Genomic DNA, 21955 nt, shown 5'->3' on the forward strand with positions numbered 1-21955 from the left:
AATTAACAGGAAAGAAAGCCAATATATGAGATGAGAAGTCTTATCATGTGTGCCTTTTTACATTATCATTTTATAACAGGAATAAAATGTGGTTAAAGGTAATTCCTTACTAATCTTTTAATCATTCTGACACAGGTATTTCTGTGGTTAATTTCATTCCTTAAAGGAAAGGTATCAAAGTACTACATGAAATAAGAACCAAAGCAGATTTTGTACATTATTATAATACTTAGTTCCTTCCAATTATTAAGAGTCTACTTATCCTTTGGTCTGATGTTTGATGGATAAATATAATACATTTCAATATTCATCTATTGCTAAATAAATTTTGGGGGATTTAGCCTTACTTGATTTTGGATGGTTTAAGACGTGAAACTGGGGACGTGTCCTTTAAGCCCCAAACTTAACTGCTAATGATCTGGTTCTGAAACATTCCCTAAAAGCTCATGTGTTAAAGACTTGGTCCTTAGTGCAGCAGAGTTCAGAAGTGATGCTGGGAGGTAGTAACTGGATCAATAAGGCTCTAACCTTATCAATGGATCCATCAATGGTTTCATAGCTTAATGGGCCATTGGGAGGTGGAGGAGACTTTAGGAGGGGGGACTTTTGGAGAAAGCAGGTCCCTGGGGTGTTCTCTGGAAGGGTTTATTTTGTCCCCTGCCCCCTTCCCTCTTTTTTCACTTGCCAGTCACCATGAGGTGAGCAGCTTTATTCTACCATATACTCCCCTGCCATGAAGTTCTGCTTTGCCAGACACCCAAAGCAATAGAGGCAACTGACTGTGAACTAAAATCTCTAGATAAGAAAATACTTCAAAGAAGGGAAGATTTAAGTATTTTGTCAGAGAAACATAAAGCTGACCAACACACTTACTTTATCATGAGGCTTCGGCCATCCATACCTTCACCATCTTCTATATCATATTTGCTTGTCAAGTAAAGGGAAATCTCAGTCTTTGAGAGTTGATTTAGTGTATTGGCCTTGTTAGGGTCATTGGGGTCAACTGCTCCTTCCCCTGTACAAAAAAACCCAACAGTGTTATTCTTGCAAGTCACTCCTTGTGATGGCATCAGCAATGAAAGAGAAGGTTCTGGAAGACACAGGATGAGCAATAAGATGGGTGATCATAGTCCTCACAAAACCACAGATCTTCAAATTATGAACAAATAACTAAAAAGAGAAAACTACTAATAAAAGAAATCCTTGGAAAACACAGTAAGGAACTTTCCATTTTCTAATAAATGTCTCTGTAATGCTTTCTTTGTGAAGCGGATTAACAAACCCTTTTTGATGTATCTGGAGCTTATTCTTATATATATCAAATGTTTTACAACCCAGGACACAATGAATTACAGAAGTCTTAATTTTTTGGGGTGTGGGGGGTAGAGTACTGGGGATCAGACCCAGGGCCTGGCAACTGCCAAGCAGGTGCTCTACCAGTAAGCTACACTCCAGCCCTGATTTACAGAGTCCTTAAAGTAAGAAGGGGGCAAGGTAGTTATTCCTTTAAATTAGCTTAAGTATTAAATTCCAAAAATAAATTTTCTATCTAGGATACAAAAATGAAAAGAGCCAAAATCCATAGACATGAGGATGAGTTAACAGGAACAAACTCTTACCGAGAAAGGATTCTACCGTGGGCACTTCTCCCAGCGACTCCAGTAATTCATTGAGTAAGTCATTTCTTTCAGGAGCAATGGCATCCTGGTGTTCCAACAGGAGCTTTATACAGAGAGCAACACACGTGCAAAGACAGAAGTCAGTTCCTAACTGCTACCATATATATATTCCTCCCATTCAGTTTTCAATATTTTCTCCAGATATTATTTACATCTTTAATACAAATCTGACATTAATTAAAATTGTGGACTATAAAGAGACACCGTTTTCATTTTATCTTGAGGGTAAATATGCTCTCGATGTTAAGAAATTATAGAAAGAAAGGTATTCATTAAAAAAAAAAAGCTACTTGACAGCAAGATCTTGTGCTTCCTCACCTTTACAGAAAAATTCAAAATCGAGGAGGAGTCTAAAGTAAAGCACAAGTCTTTCAGCTAACACTGGCAGCAAACTGACTGGAAAGGCATTTCCATACCTCTTCTGAGATCAGTTATGCTGCAATCAAACACTATGGTTAAATATTCTAAAAATCACAACTATTGCCGGGCGGTGGCACATGCCTATAATCCTAGCAGCTCAGGAGGTGGAGGCAGAAGGATCTAGAGTTCAAAGCCAGCCTCAGCAAAAACAAGGTGCTAAGCAACTCAGTGAGACCCTGTCTCTAAATAAAATACAAAATAGGGCTAAGGATGTGGCTCAGTGGTCAAGCGCCCCTGAGTTCAATCCCTGCCCCCCCCACCGCCCCCCAAATCACATGTATTAGCTATTTTAATTGGTTGCCTGGCATTGAAGATCCTTCACAGGTAAGGATGACAGACATGTCCATGTGGTTCCCTAACCTAATACCTAAAAGTGATGGGTGGATCCCTCTTTTTGTGATCCTAAAGAGGCTCAAAGATGAGTGACAACTGCTGGAGTGTCTTTCCAGGTCTTATAGATAGCAGCATCTGAGGGGAAAATGATAAAGGACAATATATCTGTTTTTGTTTTCATTTCTAATTAAACTGAAACAATATTTCCAAACTATGGAGTTAATACCTCTGATGATAGGCAATATGCTTTCAGGTGTTGTGGACTATTTCATAAAAATCTGAATCATAATCATAAAATTAGCCCCGTTTCCATTTTAAATCCTTTTTTTTTTTTTTTTTTTTGGTACCAGAGATTGAACTCAGGCGTGCTTAAACTAAGAGACAGGGCCTCACTGAGTTGCTTAGAACCTCCCTAATTTGCTGAGGCTAGCTTTGAACTGGCCATCCTCTTGCCTCAGCCTCCCCAGCAAAAGGGTTTATGGGGCATGCACAAAAATTGCACAACTCATTTTTAGTCACCAAATTCATTTAAAATGTTTGATGTCTGGTGTTTAATATATTCACAGATTTGCAAAACCAATTCCACTATCTAATTTCAGAATATTTTAACAACCCTAAAAGAAAACCTGTGCTCATTAATATTCACTCCCCTCTATCCCCTTCTCCCAGCCTCTGGAAAACACTAATCTACTTTTTTGACTCCATGAATTTGACTATTCTAGGTACCTCATCTAAGTAAAATCACACAGCATTTGTCTTTTTGTGACCAGCTTACTTCACTTAGTGCATTGTCCTTAAGGTACAATCAGGTAGTATGTATCACAATTTTCTTCCCTTTTAAAGATGAATAATATTGCACTTTATATGTGTCATATTTTATTCATTTATCTATCAATGGACACTTGGTTATTGTGACTAATGCTGCTGTGAATGTGGGTGTACAAATATCTTTTCAATCTTGCCATTAATTTTTTTGGGTGTACATCTAGAAGTGAAATCACTGGATTACATGGCAATTCTATTTATTTATTTATTTATTTATTCGTTTTTGGCGGACATAACATCTTTGTTTGTATGTGGTGCTGCAGATCGAACCCGGGCCGCATGCATGCCAGGCGAGCGCGCTACCGCTTGAGCCACATCCCCAGCCCAGGCAATTCTATTTAAAAAGAAATTTTTTTTGTACAGAGATTGAACCCAGGGACACTTATCCACTGAGCCATATCCCCAGCTCTTTTTATTATTTTTTTTTAATTTTGAGATAGGACCTCAATAAGTTGCTGAGGCTGGCTTTGAACCTGTGATCCTCCTACCTCAGCCTCATGAGCTACTGGGATTATAGGCATGTGCCACTGTGCCTGGCCTATTTCTAATTTTTGAGGAACTGTCATACTGTTTTCCATATCAGCTGTACTATTTTATAGTCCCTCCAATAGTGTATAAGCGTACCATTTTCTTTACAACCTTTTCAACATTTTTAAAAATTTTTTTCAGGTTGATATTATAACATTTATTAAAATAATGCTATAGGTTAATAGAAACACCAAAGAATCCAAGAATTAAAATGTAAGCTATGTAAAATCCCAACTAAAACCCAAAAGTGTCTAATGTATTCATTCATCAGCTAACTAAAAGCCCAAGAAAGACAAGACATCCAATATAATAAAATACTGCAAAACAATTAGCAATTTTCACTTATGAAAATTGTGGATTTTGCATTTTATATCCTTTTCTCAATTAAGAAAAAAATTCTTTTTGAATTTTACATAACACATATAAAACAAGATAGAAAAATACATTATAAACTTGTAAAAATGGCTGTAAATACATTATCTTACATGTTTCTCAGAGGCAATAGGTTGATTATGGTATGTACAGAGAATGAAAACTACTAAGACAATAAAGAATAGACCAAAATACATGTCAGCTGTCCATTAACCTACCAGTGACACTCTTATCTACCCATGCTAAAAATTATATAATACTGTCAGAAAAAAAGTCTTAAAAGCTACATACTTTAATGAGAAATAAATTCAATAAAAAATGATAATACTAAGAATCAAGGCACCAATTTGCAGTCCCACCAGCAACATATGAGTGAACCTTTTCCCCCACATCCTTATCAACGGTTATTGTTACTTATATTCTTGATAATTGCCATTCTGCCTGGAGTGAGATGAAGTCTCAGTGTAGTTTTAGTTTGTTATTTCTCTAATTGCTAGAGGAATATTACTCAGCTATAAAGAAGAATGAAATTATGGCATTTGGTGGAAAATGGATGGAACTGGAGACTACCATGCTAAATGAAATAAGCCGATCCTAAAAATCCTAAGGTCAAATGTTCTCTCTGATATGTAGATGCTAACACACAATAATTCGGGGCATGAGAATAAAAGTTCATTGGATTAGACAAAGGGGAATGAAGGGAAGAGAGGAGAGATGGGAATAGGAAAGACAGTAGAATGAATTGGATATAACCTTCCTATGTTCATATATAAATACACAATCAATGTAACTCCACATCATATACAACCACAGAATGGGATCCTAATTAGAATAAATTATACTTCATGTATGTATAATGTCAAAATACATTCTTCTGTCATGTATATCTAAAAAGAACAAATAAAAATAGCAATTATATAAATGGGTGTGGGATGGTATATAGTGGTTTTGATTTGGATTTTCCTAATCATCAGTGATGATAAACATCTTTTCATGTACTTGCTGGTCACTGGTATATGAAATGTCTATTCAGGTTCTTGGATCATTTTTTAATCAGGTTTTTTGTTGTTGTTGAATTGTAGGAGTTCTTTGTAAATTCTAGATATTAACCTTTTAGCAGATTTGTGATTTGCAAATATTTTCTCCTATTCCATAGGTTGCCTTTTCACTGAGTTGATTGGCTTTTTTGATGCATAGTTATGCCTTTAAAAATCAGATTATTTATCTTTTTTATCATGGAGTTGCAGAATTTTATACTCTGGAAACAAGTTCTTTATCATATTATTTGCAATTATTTTCTCTCAATCTGCAGGTATCTTTTCAATTTCTTATTTTTTTAAAATGTACATTTTTTTAAGTTGCTGATAGACCTTTATTTTTTATTTATTTATATGCAGTGCTGAGAATCAAACCCAGTGCCTCACACTTACCAGGCAAGTGCGCTACCGCTGAGCCACAGCCACAGCCCCTCATTTCTTTATGACACTATTTACAGCACAAAAGATTTCAGTTTTGCTGTAATTTAATTTCTTTCTTTTGCTGCTTGTGTAACTGGTGACACATCTAAGAGACCAATGCTGACTTTAAGGCCACAAAGATTTACTCCTACAATTTTTTTTTCCCAAGAATTCTATAGTTTTCATTTTTACATTTAGATGGAACTCTTTTTGAGCTCTTTAATTTTTTTTTTTTTTTTTTTGGCACAGCATGGAAAGAAATCCAACTTTATTCTTTGGGTTGTGGATTTCAAGTTATCCCAGTACCATTTGTTGAGAAGGTTATTTTATGCTTATGCCAGCTGAGTGCTGCATTCTTTACTGGCTTTTCTTTGTCAATCTTTAAGATTAATTAAAGAGAGAACATTTCTTTTTACTGCTGAATTTTCCTAACACTTCCCTACATTTCTAACTGGGTTTTTTCAAAACCAGGAGAGCAGCCTTAAATGCAGTTTCAAGGCAAGGAAGTAATCTTCTGTTTTCATTACTTGTTTTCTTCTGAAGTTTCTGTTTATGGCGAGGCATGCTACTTCTTCTATAGTAGAAGCATTTGTGTTTTAATGCAAAGAAATAGGAATTGTTTTTAAAAAGGTAAGTGGCTTCAAAGAAAAGTTAACTAAACAACAGAGGTGAGGTAAAGACATGGCAAAACCTGGAAGGGTTGCATATAATGGCATTTTGGGGTAAAATATATCAGAAACAAGAACAACAACAAAAAAAAGCAGGATGGATAAATTTATGTACTTGTTTTTTTTTAGAGACGGTCCAGCTGATTTGGCTGCCATATCTGGAAATGGATGATTTAGGTGATTAGTTTCTACCCCTTTATTCTGTAATTTGTGGAACAAAAACATTTCCTGAAAATGTCTCCTTAAAGACCTTATGTTGAAATTCCACATGTTCCCTAGACAGCGAGGGTCAACTACGTGGCCAAGGGTTTGGCAGGTCCGCAGCAGACGCCTCCACCCTTAGACAGTAAACAGGACAGTCTCTGCCATTACACACTGTCCCATATGACATCTGCTTTCAACCCAACACCCCCAAGGAACTGCAGCCTCATGCTGTTTCCCAGGACTGCATTCTGTTTTCAATCTTTGTTAACCAAAGGAAACTATTTCTCCTTAAAGACCAAATTAATACAAGAACATTTTTCTCTTTGCTATCCATGAGAAACAATCCCTCTGAAAGAGAATTCCCCACTATCTTTTCTGAATGTGGATACTGCCTTCTGCAAACATATAATCAAGATGTCCATATTTGAGATGGATCATATACCATAAAAATAGACAAATGGGTCATTGTTTAGATATGAGCCTATGTGTTCATTAGAAAATTATTTTTGTACATGGTACCTTGCTGGCAGCTGGAAGTTTGCTGGGGCCCTCTGCGGTGATGCTCATTGGGCTGTTTCCCTGCCCTTTCAGACCACGGAGCTGCTCATTGGGGGACTTTTTTACCACAAGTTAATCTTGGAGTCAATCCTAGAGGATTGATACCTAACCATATTTGGCAGATGGACGTCACACACTTGCCAGAATTTGGAAAATTAAAATATTTGCATGTTACAATTGATACTTCTTCTGGATTTTTGATGGGCTCCCTTCATGCCGGAGAAAAAACTAAAGATGTTATAGCTCATTGCTTACAAAATTTTGCCACTGTGGGTGTTCCAAAACAGTTAAAAACAGATAATGCCCCTGGTTATACTTCTACCTCTTTTAAACAATTTTGCTCAACATTTGGCATTACTCATATAACAGGAAACCCATACAATCCACAGGGACAAGGCATAGTTGAAAGAGCTCATCAAACTATTAAAATGTACTTATTAAAGCAAAAAGAAGGAATTGGGAAGGGGTATATATTCCCCAAAGATAAACTTAAAATAACCCTTTTTACTCTAAACTTTTTAAATTTGGATTCATCAGGACTTAGTGCTACAGAAAGGCATATGTGTCCAAAAAATGTACATAAGCCCAAGGTACTTTGGAAGGATATTCTAACAGGACAATGGAAAGGTCCTGACCCAGTAATTGTCTGGAGTCGGGGGTCTGTTTGTGTGTTTCCACAGGGAGAACAGCAGCCGATTTGGATTCCAGAGAGATTAACCAAGGTCCTGACCCAGTGATTGTCTGGAGTCGGGGGTCTGTTTATGTGTTTCCACAGGGAGAACAGCAGCCGATTTGGATTCCAGAAAGATTAACTAAAGCGATTTCTACAGACCAAAAAGAAGATGATTTGGCTCAAATCCATAACAACTGATATCCAAAACTCCAGTTTGGCTATTCTTACATCTGCAACAGAACCAGGATGCTTTTTTCAATATCTATTTTATTATTGCCCTTTGCCATATCATGAAGTTCTATTTTGTTTTTTGAGCTCATACAGACCTAGGTTAATGTTTTGCTGATCAGTTCTATTTTTTGACTATAGAGTTTTTAAACATTGCAATGGAGATTTCACCTGTAAAAAGTTATAAGGCCTTTACTATAATGTTATGTGTTGTATGTATTATATTATGTGTGCACACTTGTGTTTTGTGTTATATGTTTGAATGTATGTATGTCCATATATGATATATGATGAGCGCTCATGATAAAATGGATCCAAATATTTTGTTTTTTCTCGTGATTTATATGGTTTAATTTAAATTGGGTAAACAACTGTTGAGGATTGTTTTAATATGTAAACAAAAAAGAAGGTTAACAGATCTGTTTGTTTACTTTCACCTTTCCTTTTCATTATATTTAATAATTCTCTTAAAGATAATGTAAATTGTTAAGAAAATTGTTTTCTTTTAGTGCCTTCTGTAATGTTACATAATTTTTTCTTTAGCCATTATTGCCAGAATTCCTATCTTCATCCCAGTGCTGGTGAAGTCAAAGATAAAACCAATCTACAGCTTCTACAATAGCCATCACTGAACTGCTTGCAGAACTTGCCTGGACACATTGTGAGCTCACCTGTATGCATTGTGAACTATCTGTTGGTGCAGCGACTTGTGGTAGTGTTGGGGTATTTTTGCTGATGATGTCATTGGTGGTACAATTTTTCCAAAAGGAGCCGTCAATTGGCTTGGGGTATCTTCCTCCCTTCTGCTTGTCATGATCGTCCAGCTAAAATTTGGGGGCCAACAGAGGTGAGGCAAAGAACCTCACCCCCCCGATGGTACAAAGACCTCTCCACAGGTGTGGCTGTATACTGGACCGGTAGTCAGTGACGGGTAAGATCCAATTGCAATGGTACCAACCTAAGGACCATATGTACTATTGGACAACCTAAGGCAGGCACGGTCCCTAAGCCACATGCTTGTTGTTTAAACAGAGAGGCGGAGATGTTGAGAGCCACAGCCGAAGGGGCCCCAGCAAACTTCCAGCTGCCGGCTGATGATTGGCTCACAGCGGCCCCAGCAACATCTAGCTGATTGGCTCCTCTGCGGTAATGCTCATTGGGCTGTTTCCCTGCCCTTTCAGACCACGGAGCTGCTCATTGGGGGACTTTTTTGGCTCCGCCCACGTGACCCAGCCAATTGGCCTCAAGAGCAGGAGGATTGTGGGAGGTGGAGAGAAGCTTGTGTGGGAGAGAGAGGCTTGTGGGAAGCCGGTGGTGGCAGTTGAGGCTCTGAGGGTTTTTCCTGAGAGGCTGTTTTGTTTGGCGTGTGTGGTTCTAAAAATAAAGTTAGTTTCTTTTGACAAGTGGCTCCTGATTGTGCCCAGCCAGACTGCGGCAGTACCTTGCTGAATGGTTTTGAGATTTGAGGAACTTCTAGAGAAAAGGAGGATGGTTTATTCATTTAGTCAATACTTATTAAGAGCTTGTTGTAAATGTCAGAGATGTTCCCTGTGTCAGCCCTGAGAGACAAAAATCAAAACTAGATCCAATATTTCCTCCAAATTAACATTTAATTTTTCATTTTTTAGAGAAGTTTAATGTAGGTATCGAAATGTTAAGTGTCCAGTTTGCTACTTGTAAGTATATCTGGTTTGAGGGACAGGAGCATGATCTTTGAGAGGTGTGTATTTATTATGTTTTCCTGTAGTTGTAACAGAGGCATCCAGAACTTTCATGTGCATCAAAATACCTGGGGATATTGTTAGAATAAAGACTCATTTGGGGGAGGCCTGGGAGATATTTCTGACACATCCTGAGGACCCTTGCTTTGACTACTGAAGTCTGAAACTATTCTTTAAAAAAACCTACTTCTTTGGCTGGGGTTATAGCTCAGAGGTAGAGTGCTTGCCTAGCATATGCGAGGCACTAGGTTCCATCCTCAGCACCACATAAGAAAAATAAAGGTATTGGGTCAACCTGCAACTAAAAAATAAATGTTTAAAAAAAAAAAAAAAAACATACTTCTGATTAGACTTAAAACAACACAAAAAAGCCCCAATTAGTCTTTTAAAAACAAAACAAAACCCCTCAGTGCCTGGCTCCTCTTTTCATTTTAAATGATTGAAAAGCTCTCTATGGCTTCCTCATTCCTTCCCAGTGCCACTGTGGAGAACTAATGGTTGATGGTGGTGAAGTTTGCATGAGAACCAGATGGAGACATTATGACAGCACAGACTGCAAAATCATCTGCTTCTAAGAAATGGGAATTCCCAGAACAGTGGAAGTGATTTTTTTTTTCTTTTTAAAGACCATCATAGTTATACACAGTAGTTAGGTTCATTTTGACAAAATCATACATGCATTGGTTTTGATTTACTCCATCTGTCCCTGCTTTTCACTCCTCCCTCCTCCTACTCTCCTTTCACTCATGTATTTTTTAATATATATTTTTTAGTTGTTGATAGACCTTATTTATTTATTTATATGTGCTGCTGAGAACTGAATCCAGTGCTAGGCAAGTGCGCTACCACTGAGCCACAGCCCAGCCCATCATATATTTATTTTTGATTGATGCTTTCTACATATATATATAAAAGTGAAATTCCCTGTGGTATATTTCTATATGCACATAATGTGATTTTGTTAAATTCTTTCTACATTTCCTCTCTTTTCCTCCCTCTCAATCTCCTTCTAATCCATTGCTTAGAAGGAGATATCTTTATGATATCTGATCCATTCCCCATCGCCTTCTTTCCTTTAATTCTCTCTAGCTTCCACATATGAGAGAAAATATTTGACCCTTGACTTTGTGAGTCTGGCTTATTTCACTTAGCATGATGTTCTCCAGTTCCATCCATTTATTGGCACATGGTATAATTGCATTTTTCTTTGTGATTGAGTAAAGCTCCATTGTGCATATATACTACATTTGCTTAATCCATTTATCTATTGACAGGCATCTGGGCCAATTCTATATTTGGTTATTTTGAATAGTGCTGCTATAAACACTGAAGTGGCTATATCTCTATAGTATGGTGATTTTAGTTCTTTTGGATAAATACCAAGGAGTGAGATAACTGGGTCATACAGTGTTTCCATTCCTAGTGTTTTGAGGAATTTCCATATTGCTTTCCAGAGTAGTCGTACTAATTTTCAGTCCCACCAATAATGTATGAGAGTGCCTTCCCCCCATATCTTTACCAGCATTTATTATTATTTATACTCTTGATAACTGCCTTTCTGACTGAAGTGATATGAAATCTTAGTGTAGTTTTGATTTGCATTTTCCTGTTTGCTAGAGATGTTGAACATTTTTTAATATATTTGTTGGCCATATATTTCTTCTTTTGAGAAATGTCTGTTTAATTCTTTTGCCCATGTATTCATTTGGTTATTTGCTTTTGGGGTGTTAAGTTTTTTTTTAATATATATATATGTTCTGGATATTAAGTTCCTGTCAGAGGAGCATCTGACTAAGATTCTGTAGGCTCTCTTCATGCTTTTTTTTTTTTTAGTTGTAGATGGACACAATACCTTTATTTTATTTGTTTATTTTTATGTAGTGCTGAGGATTGAACCCAGTGCCTCACACATGATAGGCAAGCACTCTATCACTGAGTCGCAACTCCAGCCTTCTTTTCATGCTTTTTAATCATTGCTATGCAGAAGATTTTTAATTTGATGTCATCCTGCTTACTGTTTCATGGTTTTATTTTTTTAAGCTTCAGAGGTATTTTTAAAGAGTCTTTCTACCTGCACCAATATGATGGAAGGCTGACCCTATGTTTTCTTTTAGCAGTTGTGAAGTTTGTAGTCTAATTCCTAAGTCTTTGAACCATTTGAGTTTTGTGCATGGTGAGAGATAGGGATCCAGTTTCATTCTTCTACATATTGATGTCCAGTTTTCCCAGCCTCATTTGTTAAAAAGCTTTCTTCTATATTTTTGGCAGCTTAGTCAAGTATCAGATGGCTTTCAGTAGGTGGGTTTATTTCTGTGTCTTCAATTCTATTCCCGTGTTCTTTATGTCTATTTTGATACTAACGTCATGCTGTTTTTGTTACTATAGCTCTGTAGTACAATTTGAGATTAGGTATTGTGATGCCTCCTGCATCTCTCTCTCTCTCTCTTTTTTTTTTGGTGCTGGGGATTAAACCCAGGGCCTTGTGCATGTGAGGCAAACACTTTATCAACAGAGCTATATCCCCAGCCCCTGCACAGCTCTTCTTGATCAAAACTTCCTTCTTTCTTTCTTATTGTAGAACAGTATTTTTTTGTAATTTTCTTTTTCCCCCCACATTTTTAATTGGTGCATTATAGTTCTATACAACAATAGGATTTGCTATATATTTGTACATCCACATAATACACAATTCAATAGTATAATTTGGCCAATATCTCTTCCCAGTACTTCCTCTCTCCCTCTTCTCCCTCTCATCCCCCTTGGTCCTTTCCTCTATTGATCTCCTTTTGATTTTCATGAGATCTATTTCTACCTTTCTTTTCCTTTTCCTCTCTAGCTTCCACATATGAGAAAAAATATATGACCCTCAACCTTCTCAGTTTGACTTATTTCACTTAACATAATGGTCTCTAGCTCCATCCATTTTCTCATAAGTGACAATTTCATTTTTCTTTATGGCTGAATAAAACCCCATTGTGTGTGTGTGTGTGTGTGTGTATCACATTTTTTAATCCATTCATCCACTGATAGATACCTAGGCTGGTTCCATAGTTTGGATATTGTGAATTATGCTGCTATAAACGTGGGTAGTAGGTATCACCGTAGTATGATGACTTTAATTCTTCAGGATAAATACCAAGGAGTGGTATAGCTGGTTCATATGGTGCTTCCATGCCTAGACTTTTGATGAACCTCTGTACTGATTTCCAAAGTGGTCGTATTAATTTATAATCCTACCAACAGTGTAAAAGTGTTCCTTTTTCTGCACATCCTCACCAGCATTTATTATTATTTGTATTCTTCATGACTGCCATTCTGACTGGTATAAGATGAAGTCTCAGTATAGTTTTGATTTGCATTTCCCTAATTGCTAATGATGTTGAACATTTTTTCATGTTTACTGGCTATTTGTATTTCTTCTTTTGAGAAGTGTCTGTTTAATTCATTTGCCTATTTATTAATTGGGCTATTTAATTTTTTTGGCATAAACTTTTTTGGGATTCTTTCTATATTTTAGATATTAATCCTTTGTCAGAAGGATAGCAAGGATTTTCTCCCTGTGGGTTCTCTCTTAACATTCCTAATTGTTTGCTTTGCCATGCAGAAGATTTTTAGTTTAATGCCTTCCATTTATTAACTCTTGGTATTATTTCCTGAGCTTTAGGGGTCCTATTGAGAAAATCATTATCTGTGCCTCTATGCTGGAGTGTTGATCCTATATTTTCTTCTAGGAGTTGCATAGTTTCTGATATAATTTCTAGGTATTTGGTCCATTTTGAGTTGATTTTTGTGCAGGGTGAGAAATAAGGGTCCAGTTTCATTCTTCAATGTATGAATATCCCATTTTTTCCCCAGAACCATTTTTAAAAAAGGCTATCTTTCCTCCAATGTATGTTTTTGGCACCTTTGTCAAGGATCAGATGACTGTAGATGTAAGGGTCTGTCTCTGTGTCTTTTATTCTTTACCACTGGTCTGTGTGTCTGTTTTTATGCTGGTACCATGCAGTTTTTGTTACTATAGCTCTATAGTATAATTTGAAGTCAGATATTGTGATGCCTTCAGCATTGCTTATTTTGCTTAAAACTACTTTGGCTATTCTGGGTCTTTTTTTCTTCCAAATGAATTTTAGGATAGTTTTTTTTCTAGTTCTGTGAAGAATGTTATCAATATTTTGATGGGAACCACATTAAATCCATGTATCACTTTTGGAGATATGGCCATTTTAAGAATATTTTGCCTAAGGAAGTTACATGAGAAAAGCAAAAAAAAAAAAAAAAAAAAAGAATATTTTGCCAAGCCAATCCATGAACATGGGAGGTCTTTTCATCTTCTGAGGTCTTTTTAAATGTTCTATAGCTTTCATTGTAGAGGTCTTTCATAGATTTATTCCTAGGGTTTTTGTGTTTGTTTTTTAGGCTATTGTGAATTATTTTCCTGATTTCTTTCTCAGCAGACTTATTGTTGGCATATAGGAAAACTACTGATTTTTGTAGGTTGATTTTGTAACCTACCACTTTGCCAAATACATTAGCTTTAGCAGTCTTTTCATGGAGTTCTTTGGATCTTCTAGGTATATGTTACCACATCATGTGCAAAGAGTGGCTTCTTCCTTTCCTATTTTTATCCATTTTCTTTTCTTGTTTAATTGCTCTAGCTAGAATGTCTAGGACTATATTAATTATGAAAGCATGGATACCTTTATCTTATCCCAGATTTTAAAGGAAATGCTTTCAATTTTTCCCCATTTACTATGAGGTTTGCTTTGGGTTTCTCATATATTTGCTAGGGATTTCTTTGGCTATTCTAGGTCTCCTATTATGGAAATGATTCTTTGTAGGAGGCTACTATTGGTGGTTTCTTGTTTTTCTTGAACAGCCTATTTTCTGTCTCCTATGTCTAAACCTTACATTGCTTTTTGGTCTTTTGGCTAGGATCAAGCATAGTATATACCCAAACAACAAAATAGGGAGAACATTCTCACTTCTCTAGAAAAAGACTAGAAAATCTGAGACTCTTATGAAAGGGGGAGAAACAGGTGTGGATCTAGGCAGCATGGCTCTAGTGAGAGAACTCCAGGGCTTTTCCCTGTTCATGGCCTAAATGCTATATTTACAATCTGACTTTGCAAACAAATTATGTCTAAAGTTACCTCTATTGTTTAAGGAAAGGAGTTTTTATTAATGTCTAACAGTTAGGAAATAAATAGTGGAGGGTTTTTTAGGACTAAGAATATGAGTATTAGCACATGTGTACCCCCAAGTCCTATAGAGACCAAGCATTTTTAACTGAATAGACATCTGAACCATGGGTCCATTACCAAGACCCCTCCTCAGTCCCACTTACTGAATGCGTGTTGATGATTTCTTCAATTGAGATATAAATGACTGGTTTGCTGACTGTCACCAAGTCTGTATATTTGTCCATATTAAACTTCTCTTCTGGTTCAGGGACATTACATGCTTCTTTGAAGTAATTCCTAACAAAGGGTGAAGAAAAGCCTAATGTTACAGTCAAATCTGTGACTTAAATAGCTTTATCAAAGTAGGAATTTTTAATGATGGCTAGTACTTTGTTCTCCATCCCATACTTTGAGGGAGATGTTTATAGCTTCTTTCAGTCTGGCTCCTGACTATGAGAGCCCATCCATGTTTCTGGATGGTTGACCCAGCTCCTCAAACAGAACAGGAGAATAAAAGGGGCATGAGGTCCCATTTATGAATCACTGTGATCAAATCATGTTATCATTTAAAAATGGTCTCTAAAAGACTGGGAATGTAGCTCAGTGGTAGAACACCTGCCTAGAATGCATGTATGACACACTGGGTTCATTCCCAGTATCCCCGCCCCCCCCACAGTTCTGGATGTTTCAATAAAAATGTCAAGACTAATTCTAATTTTGTATGCTAGGATTGAACCCAGGACTTTGTGCATGAAAGCACATACTGTACCACTGAATAACATCTCCAGCCCTAAGATGAATAATTCTTGATTTGAGAATCAAGTCTTTGTAAAGAATACAACCCAGAAGGTAATTTATCAATTTTACAACTTTAAATGGCACAAGTTCTGGGTCTACACCACCCTAACTACCACCTTGACAGAAATGGGAGTTAAGACTACTTCATTCTTGCTTGATTCAAGCAATAGTTGCAGGCATATGGGAAGACTATTAAAGCTACACATACAAATTTGGAAAATGCTGTAATACTTTAAAAACCTCTACCATTTAAACTATGGCAAATATAGACAGAGATATGAAAAAGAGACAAGCATCTTATGATGTCAGTTTAAGAGAAGTTCCAAATGACCTTAGCACAGGTGGTGTGTGCGTGTTTTTCTATACAGTTGTAAATGTTTCAGACATCTGAAATCATCCTTGAAATCTCTCCTAAGAGCACTCAAGACTTATCCACCAGAAATGACTTTTCCCTTCCCAACCCTGGGTTGGGGGAGGTGAAACGGCAGAAGTCATGTGGTGGTGGGGAATCATGTTCCCCATGACAATAGGTCTCCCTGTTCTGTTTTGGTTATAATTGTTCACGGTAAATTGAGACACACAAAGAATAAATATGAGTGGAAGAGAAAAAGGATGAATTCAAGATGAGGCAAGGGGAGGTGTTTGGGGTTGTTTTTTCTTTTTAAATGAAGAGCTGGGAACCATCCATGGATGGCTGATAATAATTCAAGAAAAAAAGGAACTGAAAGGGAAGCTTTAACAACATTTAAGAGTTTGCAAGAAATATGGGCCATGGATAGTACTTTTTCAGTCACTGAGCAGAATTAAAACAAACAGCTTCACGTGGTAAAAATAAGAATTCATACCCCACTTGAATCAAAGGTATGAAATATGATATGTCAAGATCATTGTAATATTTTGAGCAATCAATAAAAAAAAAGAAAGAAAGAAAGAAAAAACAAGCAGCTTAAAAAGCTAAAATTTGCTGCAGAGGACTGGGGTAACTTTCTCCCAAAAGGCTAAAATTTCCAGATAGGGATGGTGATCATGAACTATCAAGTCATTAACCCAGAGGAAATTGAAGAATGGGCAATTAGTCTCCTAATGAAGACAGAAGGAGGTAGAAGTTGTGTAACACTTGTACAATCTTCTGTAGACAAGAGAACAAACAAATGCCAAGATGAAAGTGTTTCATCAGAGAGCTTCCTGACAGGGGAGTAAACTTTGCTGACTCACTCCATTCTCCCTGTGTAATGATCAGGGTGATATTTTGGAAACACAAAGTCAATACTATTAAATCTTACTTAGATAACTAAGAAAGGCTGAGAATAGGAGAGCCCACATGCACACATAATCATCTACAAATATAAAATCTGGGATTTTCCCAACCTTTCAAAACAAAATACTCCATTTCCTCCTGTTGTTTGTTGCAGATAAGGCAAATTCTTCCTGTCGGGGAAAACAACTTAGTCTTTTCTGAAGTTACCCTCTTATGTTCAACAAAACAGAAATCGACTAGTTTGAATGTTTCATTCTAAGTAGTACAAGTGTGTAACAACCAGGAAGAGTAAGCATTTCATTTTGCCAATAGCAGAAATCATACATGTAGGAAGCAATCAGTGTGGCAGGAATACTAGGGGTGGGGAGGAAACGCCTGGGCATCAGCAACCCAGCCTGCTCTTCTTTCCCTTCTCCTTCCTTCAGTGGCAATTGATAGAAGAAATGCATGGAGTCACTGGGGCCCCTGTTTTCCACCCCAACAATACCAGCTCCAGGCACACATTGTTCTTGCCCACCTTCTTGCATGTTTCTTCAAATCTAACATCCCCTCTCACCTGAATTTCTGATATGTCTCTGATAAATAATTGTTCATAGATGAGAGATGCTCATTTTCTCCTTCAAACAGCTTGTTGGAGGCTGCGTGCTGAAGAACCTTGGCCACTGACCCCAAGTTTCTCCTTTGGTCAGAATTGATCTGACCTCCAGCTGTCATGTCAATGATATCAAAGCCATCTGGAGCTACAATGGCAGGGTTCTTGTACCGATAGTACAGGAGATTTCCAACAATCTGAGGTAATGCAAAAGAAAAATACCATTTTTAAGAGAGAAAAATCTAAGAGTTTTTTGATTAAAGTGCATATTCATCACATTTCCCAAGTGAAAGCAGATCATTTGATCATTTTCCGTTTTTATCTGTTTTTTTGTTGTTTGAAGGGTTGAACACAGGGGGACTTTACCATTGAGCTATATCCCCAGACTTTTTAATGTTTTTTTTTTTTTTTAATTTTGAGACATGGTCCAACTAAGTTGCTTAGGGCCTTGCTAAGTTGCAGAGGCTGGCTTTCAACTTGTGATCTTCCTGCCTTAGGCCTCCAAGTTGCTGAGATTACAGGTGTGTGCCACCATACCCTGTGCAGATCATTTTCTGATGTGTACCCTAACAAAGCATTAAGTAAAGGCAGTGATACAACCATACATTAATATAGTTAACAAAACTATCTTTGGTGAAAAATATGCTAATCGCCCCCAAAATGTTCTAATACAAAAAATTGCAGTCATGTCTAAGATTTCTAAGTTAACCTTAGCATAATCAATAATCTGGCAGTCTTTAGAAAGAGAAGTCTTGCAGCTTATTATAAATAGTCAGACATGAGGTTAAAAAAAATCTTACAAAATGGTATGTTGGTAATTTTGGTCAGACCCCCAAAAAGAAGCTATGGTGAGAGTACCCTTGAAAATCTACCTTTAATAGCTCATCTTCTGTGGCATCAGGGAATTTCTCATGGATCGAATTCTTCAGTACTTTGGCTATATACCTCAATCCATAACTACATACAGAACAGATGACAAAAGAAAATAATGGAAAAAGGCTAAGTGAGGAAGAAACAAACAGCAATTGTTCCAGTCAACTAAAGCTGAGCAGTTTTCCTAAAAAGTAAACATAAAATGAGATGGTAATGGAATCACAGGACTTCCACTGACGATAATAACTGAGCAGTATTTGTGGCTATGACCAAAATATCATTCCTTCTTTAGAGAATAGTTGTGAATTTAAAAGGAAAATGTGATCCTCTTCAAATAGTTAGCACAACGTGAGGAGAACATCTATCTTCACTGCAGGGGCTTATCTTACACAGGATTCTGAGAACTTCAGCAAATAATGCCAAAGTTGCTACAAATCCAACTTACGGCAGTAGATCAAGGGAGGAAATGATAGAATTCAGGACTTTGTCGGTGACTCTTCTCAGGTTCTCAATGGATGCCTCCAGTTTGTTTTTCACTTCTGGGTACGTTAGAGCTTGTTCTGTGGTCACATCATAAGGCAACTTGCTGAAAACACAAGCACTTTAAATTAACTGGAGCCTTAGGTATAAATATTAGTATTCCTGCCAAGTTGGCTCTACAGTTCAGGTTTTTTTTGTAAGTGAACTGGATGGATGTTGCTCACTTTATTCCAATAATAAGATTCTGCTAAGTGAAGTGTCAGATATGCCTTCTGCCACCAGTGGAGCAGGAGGGACTCCAGGACACCCTCTGGGCTCTTTTGAAATTAGAAAAATTTTATTTATTTATCTATCTATTTATTTATTTATTTTTGGTATGGTGCAGAAATTGGATTGTTCAAGGCCTGTGTGCATTAGGCAAGGGCTTTACCACTGGGCTGGGAATATGGCTCAGAGGCAGAGTGCTTGCCAAGCAGCATACACTAGGGCCCTGGGTCCAATCCCCAGCACAACAACAAACAACAACCACCAAATAAAACCAATGAACCATAACCTGGCTCCTACTTTCTTTGCATTAAAAATCTGAATTATTATTAAAAGTAATATGTGTTCATCACAGAAAAAAAGTACACTGAAGTAAATTAAAAAAAAATAGTACCAATATATAGAACCAGTTTTCATACATCTGCCTAACTTTCCAAGTCCTCCTCTATACATGTGTGTATGGGACCCATATATTCATATGTATGATGCAATTTGTGTATATACCCATTCTATACAGATCCTATGTATATGTGAGATATATATAACCAATAATTTTAAAAAAAGATAATGGGATATTATTCCTAATTGCATATATATCACCATCACAATCATTTAATAAATTCTCCAAAGCTAAATATTTTGACTTTTCCTGAATTTTCACTCTTAGAGTGCTATGACAACCACCCATATAATTCTCTATGCATATCTTAAGTATTTTACAAGATATACTTTTGCAAGAAATTAAAAGCTAGGATTGAATGAATCCATAAATAACCACCCAGAATAAGCCCATCTAACTGAATTCTTAATAGTTGTGCACAGAACTTGCTCACTTGGTAACTAAACCAGGATTCTCCTCAGGTGAAGAGAAAGCATATACTACATCTAGGTCTAGGGTTAGTAACACATGAGGGATAAACAAGGGAGAAGATTACAATATTTGTGGCATTGGGGAGCCACTGATTCTGAAGTTTGAAAATACCACTTAGTATCAAGATGACCAAAAGCTCAAGGATATGAGATATGCAGGAGCGAATATGCAGGAGCGAATATTTTGAATTGAAAACTGACTTTTCACAGTAAATTTTTTTTTGGCTTAACAGAGTTGAAGAATATATATCAATGAATATGTAAAAATGATCAGAAAACGTTAGTGAAAAATCATCGTTCCTGACTTTGTTACCTGGCTTCTCCAGTTTGTGTTTCTAGTTGGTTCACCCAAGCCTTGTACACCTCTACAGGGTTGGTATTGATGATCAGGTTCTTGTCATCAATGATTTCTTTTACCACTGGAGCCAGAAGTTGGCGCAGGCTGTTCTGTCCTCGGGCACCTCTGTTGAAGCTGACCACCATCTTGATGACTGTAGGGTTACCGGTGACTATGTCCTGTACCTGGTCCACCTTTGACCTAAACAAAGCCCAGCCCAAAATTAAATGGTTTGATTCTATGGATAGAATTTTCAACAATGTCTCCCTGGCAGGCAAGAGCATTTAGAGTTTAATTTTTTTTTCCCATGAAGATCAAGGTTGGTGTGATTTTAATAAAAACAATTATTTGTAAGATGTATTTCTTATCTGAAAATTTTAAGGATCTAAAAATAAGGTTTCAGCCTCAATTTTAATCTAGGAGGCAGGTATGAACTGAAAATGAACCAAGACCAACAATACTGGGTGACACTATACAAGGACTGTAATATCTCCAGTTATCACATTTCAAAAATAACTTTCTTGATCAAATAAACTGTCTCTACACCTTCAGATCTCACTCAACTCATTGCAATGCAGCTTCTAGGCACAGTGCATGGCTGAGAAAGCTCTTCTCGACTTTGATAGCTGCTTTTCATGACTTCTTTTCTCTTCCCTCTGTCTAACCCCTTGACCTCCTCCCTCTTGACCACTCCTCCTCCCTTTTCTACTTCTTTCCCTTTAGGGTCTTGACAGTGCCCTTTCCTGGTTCTTATCTTACCTATTCTTTTTTACTTCCTTTGCTGGTTTCTCCTCCAGTTTTAAATTCTGGTTTCTTTCCCTTTTTGACTAATTTTATGTATAAATAGGATGAAACCAGTGGTCAAACAAAATAACTGGCTGATGCTGTCCCCTCAGAATTCACTCACCTGGCACAACCACCATTCTTTTTAGGACTTGTTCTCTGACCTCAATTTCTAATCTGTACCTTCTCCCCAAGGGCCAGTCTGACATTTCCAACTTTCTCCTACATGTTTTCTGTGTTCTCCACCTACAGCTCAAACTCAGTGTGTTAATTCTAAGCTGTATCTTTTTTCCTTCTGACTCCATTTTTCTGACCTGTGTAGCTTCAATTCATCCTGAAGATCCATCTTCTAAGAAAACCAATGTGGTCATGCCAATACCCTGCTCAGAAATTGTTCACAGCTGCCCAGAAAGTAAACAGAACCTCAATACCTGGGCTTCTACTCTGTGTCTCCAGTGATCTGTCCCCAGCCCATCTTTCCTGCTTTATCTCTTTCTCAAATGAGTGCCTTTTACACCACTATTTCTCTATCTCATCTTATAAAAGCTGTAGTTATTCCTTCAAAGTTTTGGGTCAAGCAGCTCCTCCTCTTCCATAAAATCTGCTTCAGTAGTCCTAGAGGGAGCGCCTCCTTCCATCTGTCTAGTCTGCTACATTGCATTTGTCGCTCATTTAGTACTCACACACTCCCCACTGCAGGGCATTATGCTTCTCATGCCTCATTATCTCTTATGCCAGCTTACAGACACCCCCTGGGCAGGGCTGCCTGGCTCATCTGCTTCAGAAACACAGAGGAACTAGCAGAGCATAAGCTCCCAAGAAATTAGACAGCCAATTATGGTCTCTCTTGGCTT

The 21955-nt window shown here is 37.2% G+C and overlaps 1 protein-coding gene across 1 annotated transcript in view; it reads right to left on the minus strand.

Annotated features, from left to right (window-relative positions):
* Iqgap2 (IQ motif containing GTPase activating protein 2) overlaps positions 1-21955 on the minus strand; it is a 297019-nt gene that overhangs the window by 25824 nt on the left and 249240 nt on the right. Inside the window, exons 24-30 of the mRNA XM_046426823.2 lie at positions 20295-20519; positions 18813-18953; positions 18367-18451; positions 17459-17691; positions 15011-15143; positions 1620-1722; positions 874-1015 (exon numbers count right to left, since the gene is read on the minus strand). Coding sequence (XP_046282779.1) covers positions 874-1015; positions 1620-1722; positions 15011-15143; positions 17459-17691; positions 18367-18451; positions 18813-18953; positions 20295-20519 — 1062 coding nt within the window. The remainder of the gene's footprint in view (positions 1-873; positions 1016-1619; positions 1723-15010; positions 15144-17458; positions 17692-18366; positions 18452-18812; positions 18954-20294; positions 20520-21955) is intronic.

This window comes from Marmota monax, unplaced genomic scaffold (assembly GCF_021218885.2).
Source record: "Marmota monax isolate L192 unplaced genomic scaffold, Marmota_monax_Labrador192_F-V1.1 WCK01_AAM20220418_F8-fsc00018, whole genome shotgun sequence".
NCBI lineage: Eukaryota > Metazoa > Chordata > Mammalia > Rodentia > Sciuridae > Marmota > Marmota monax.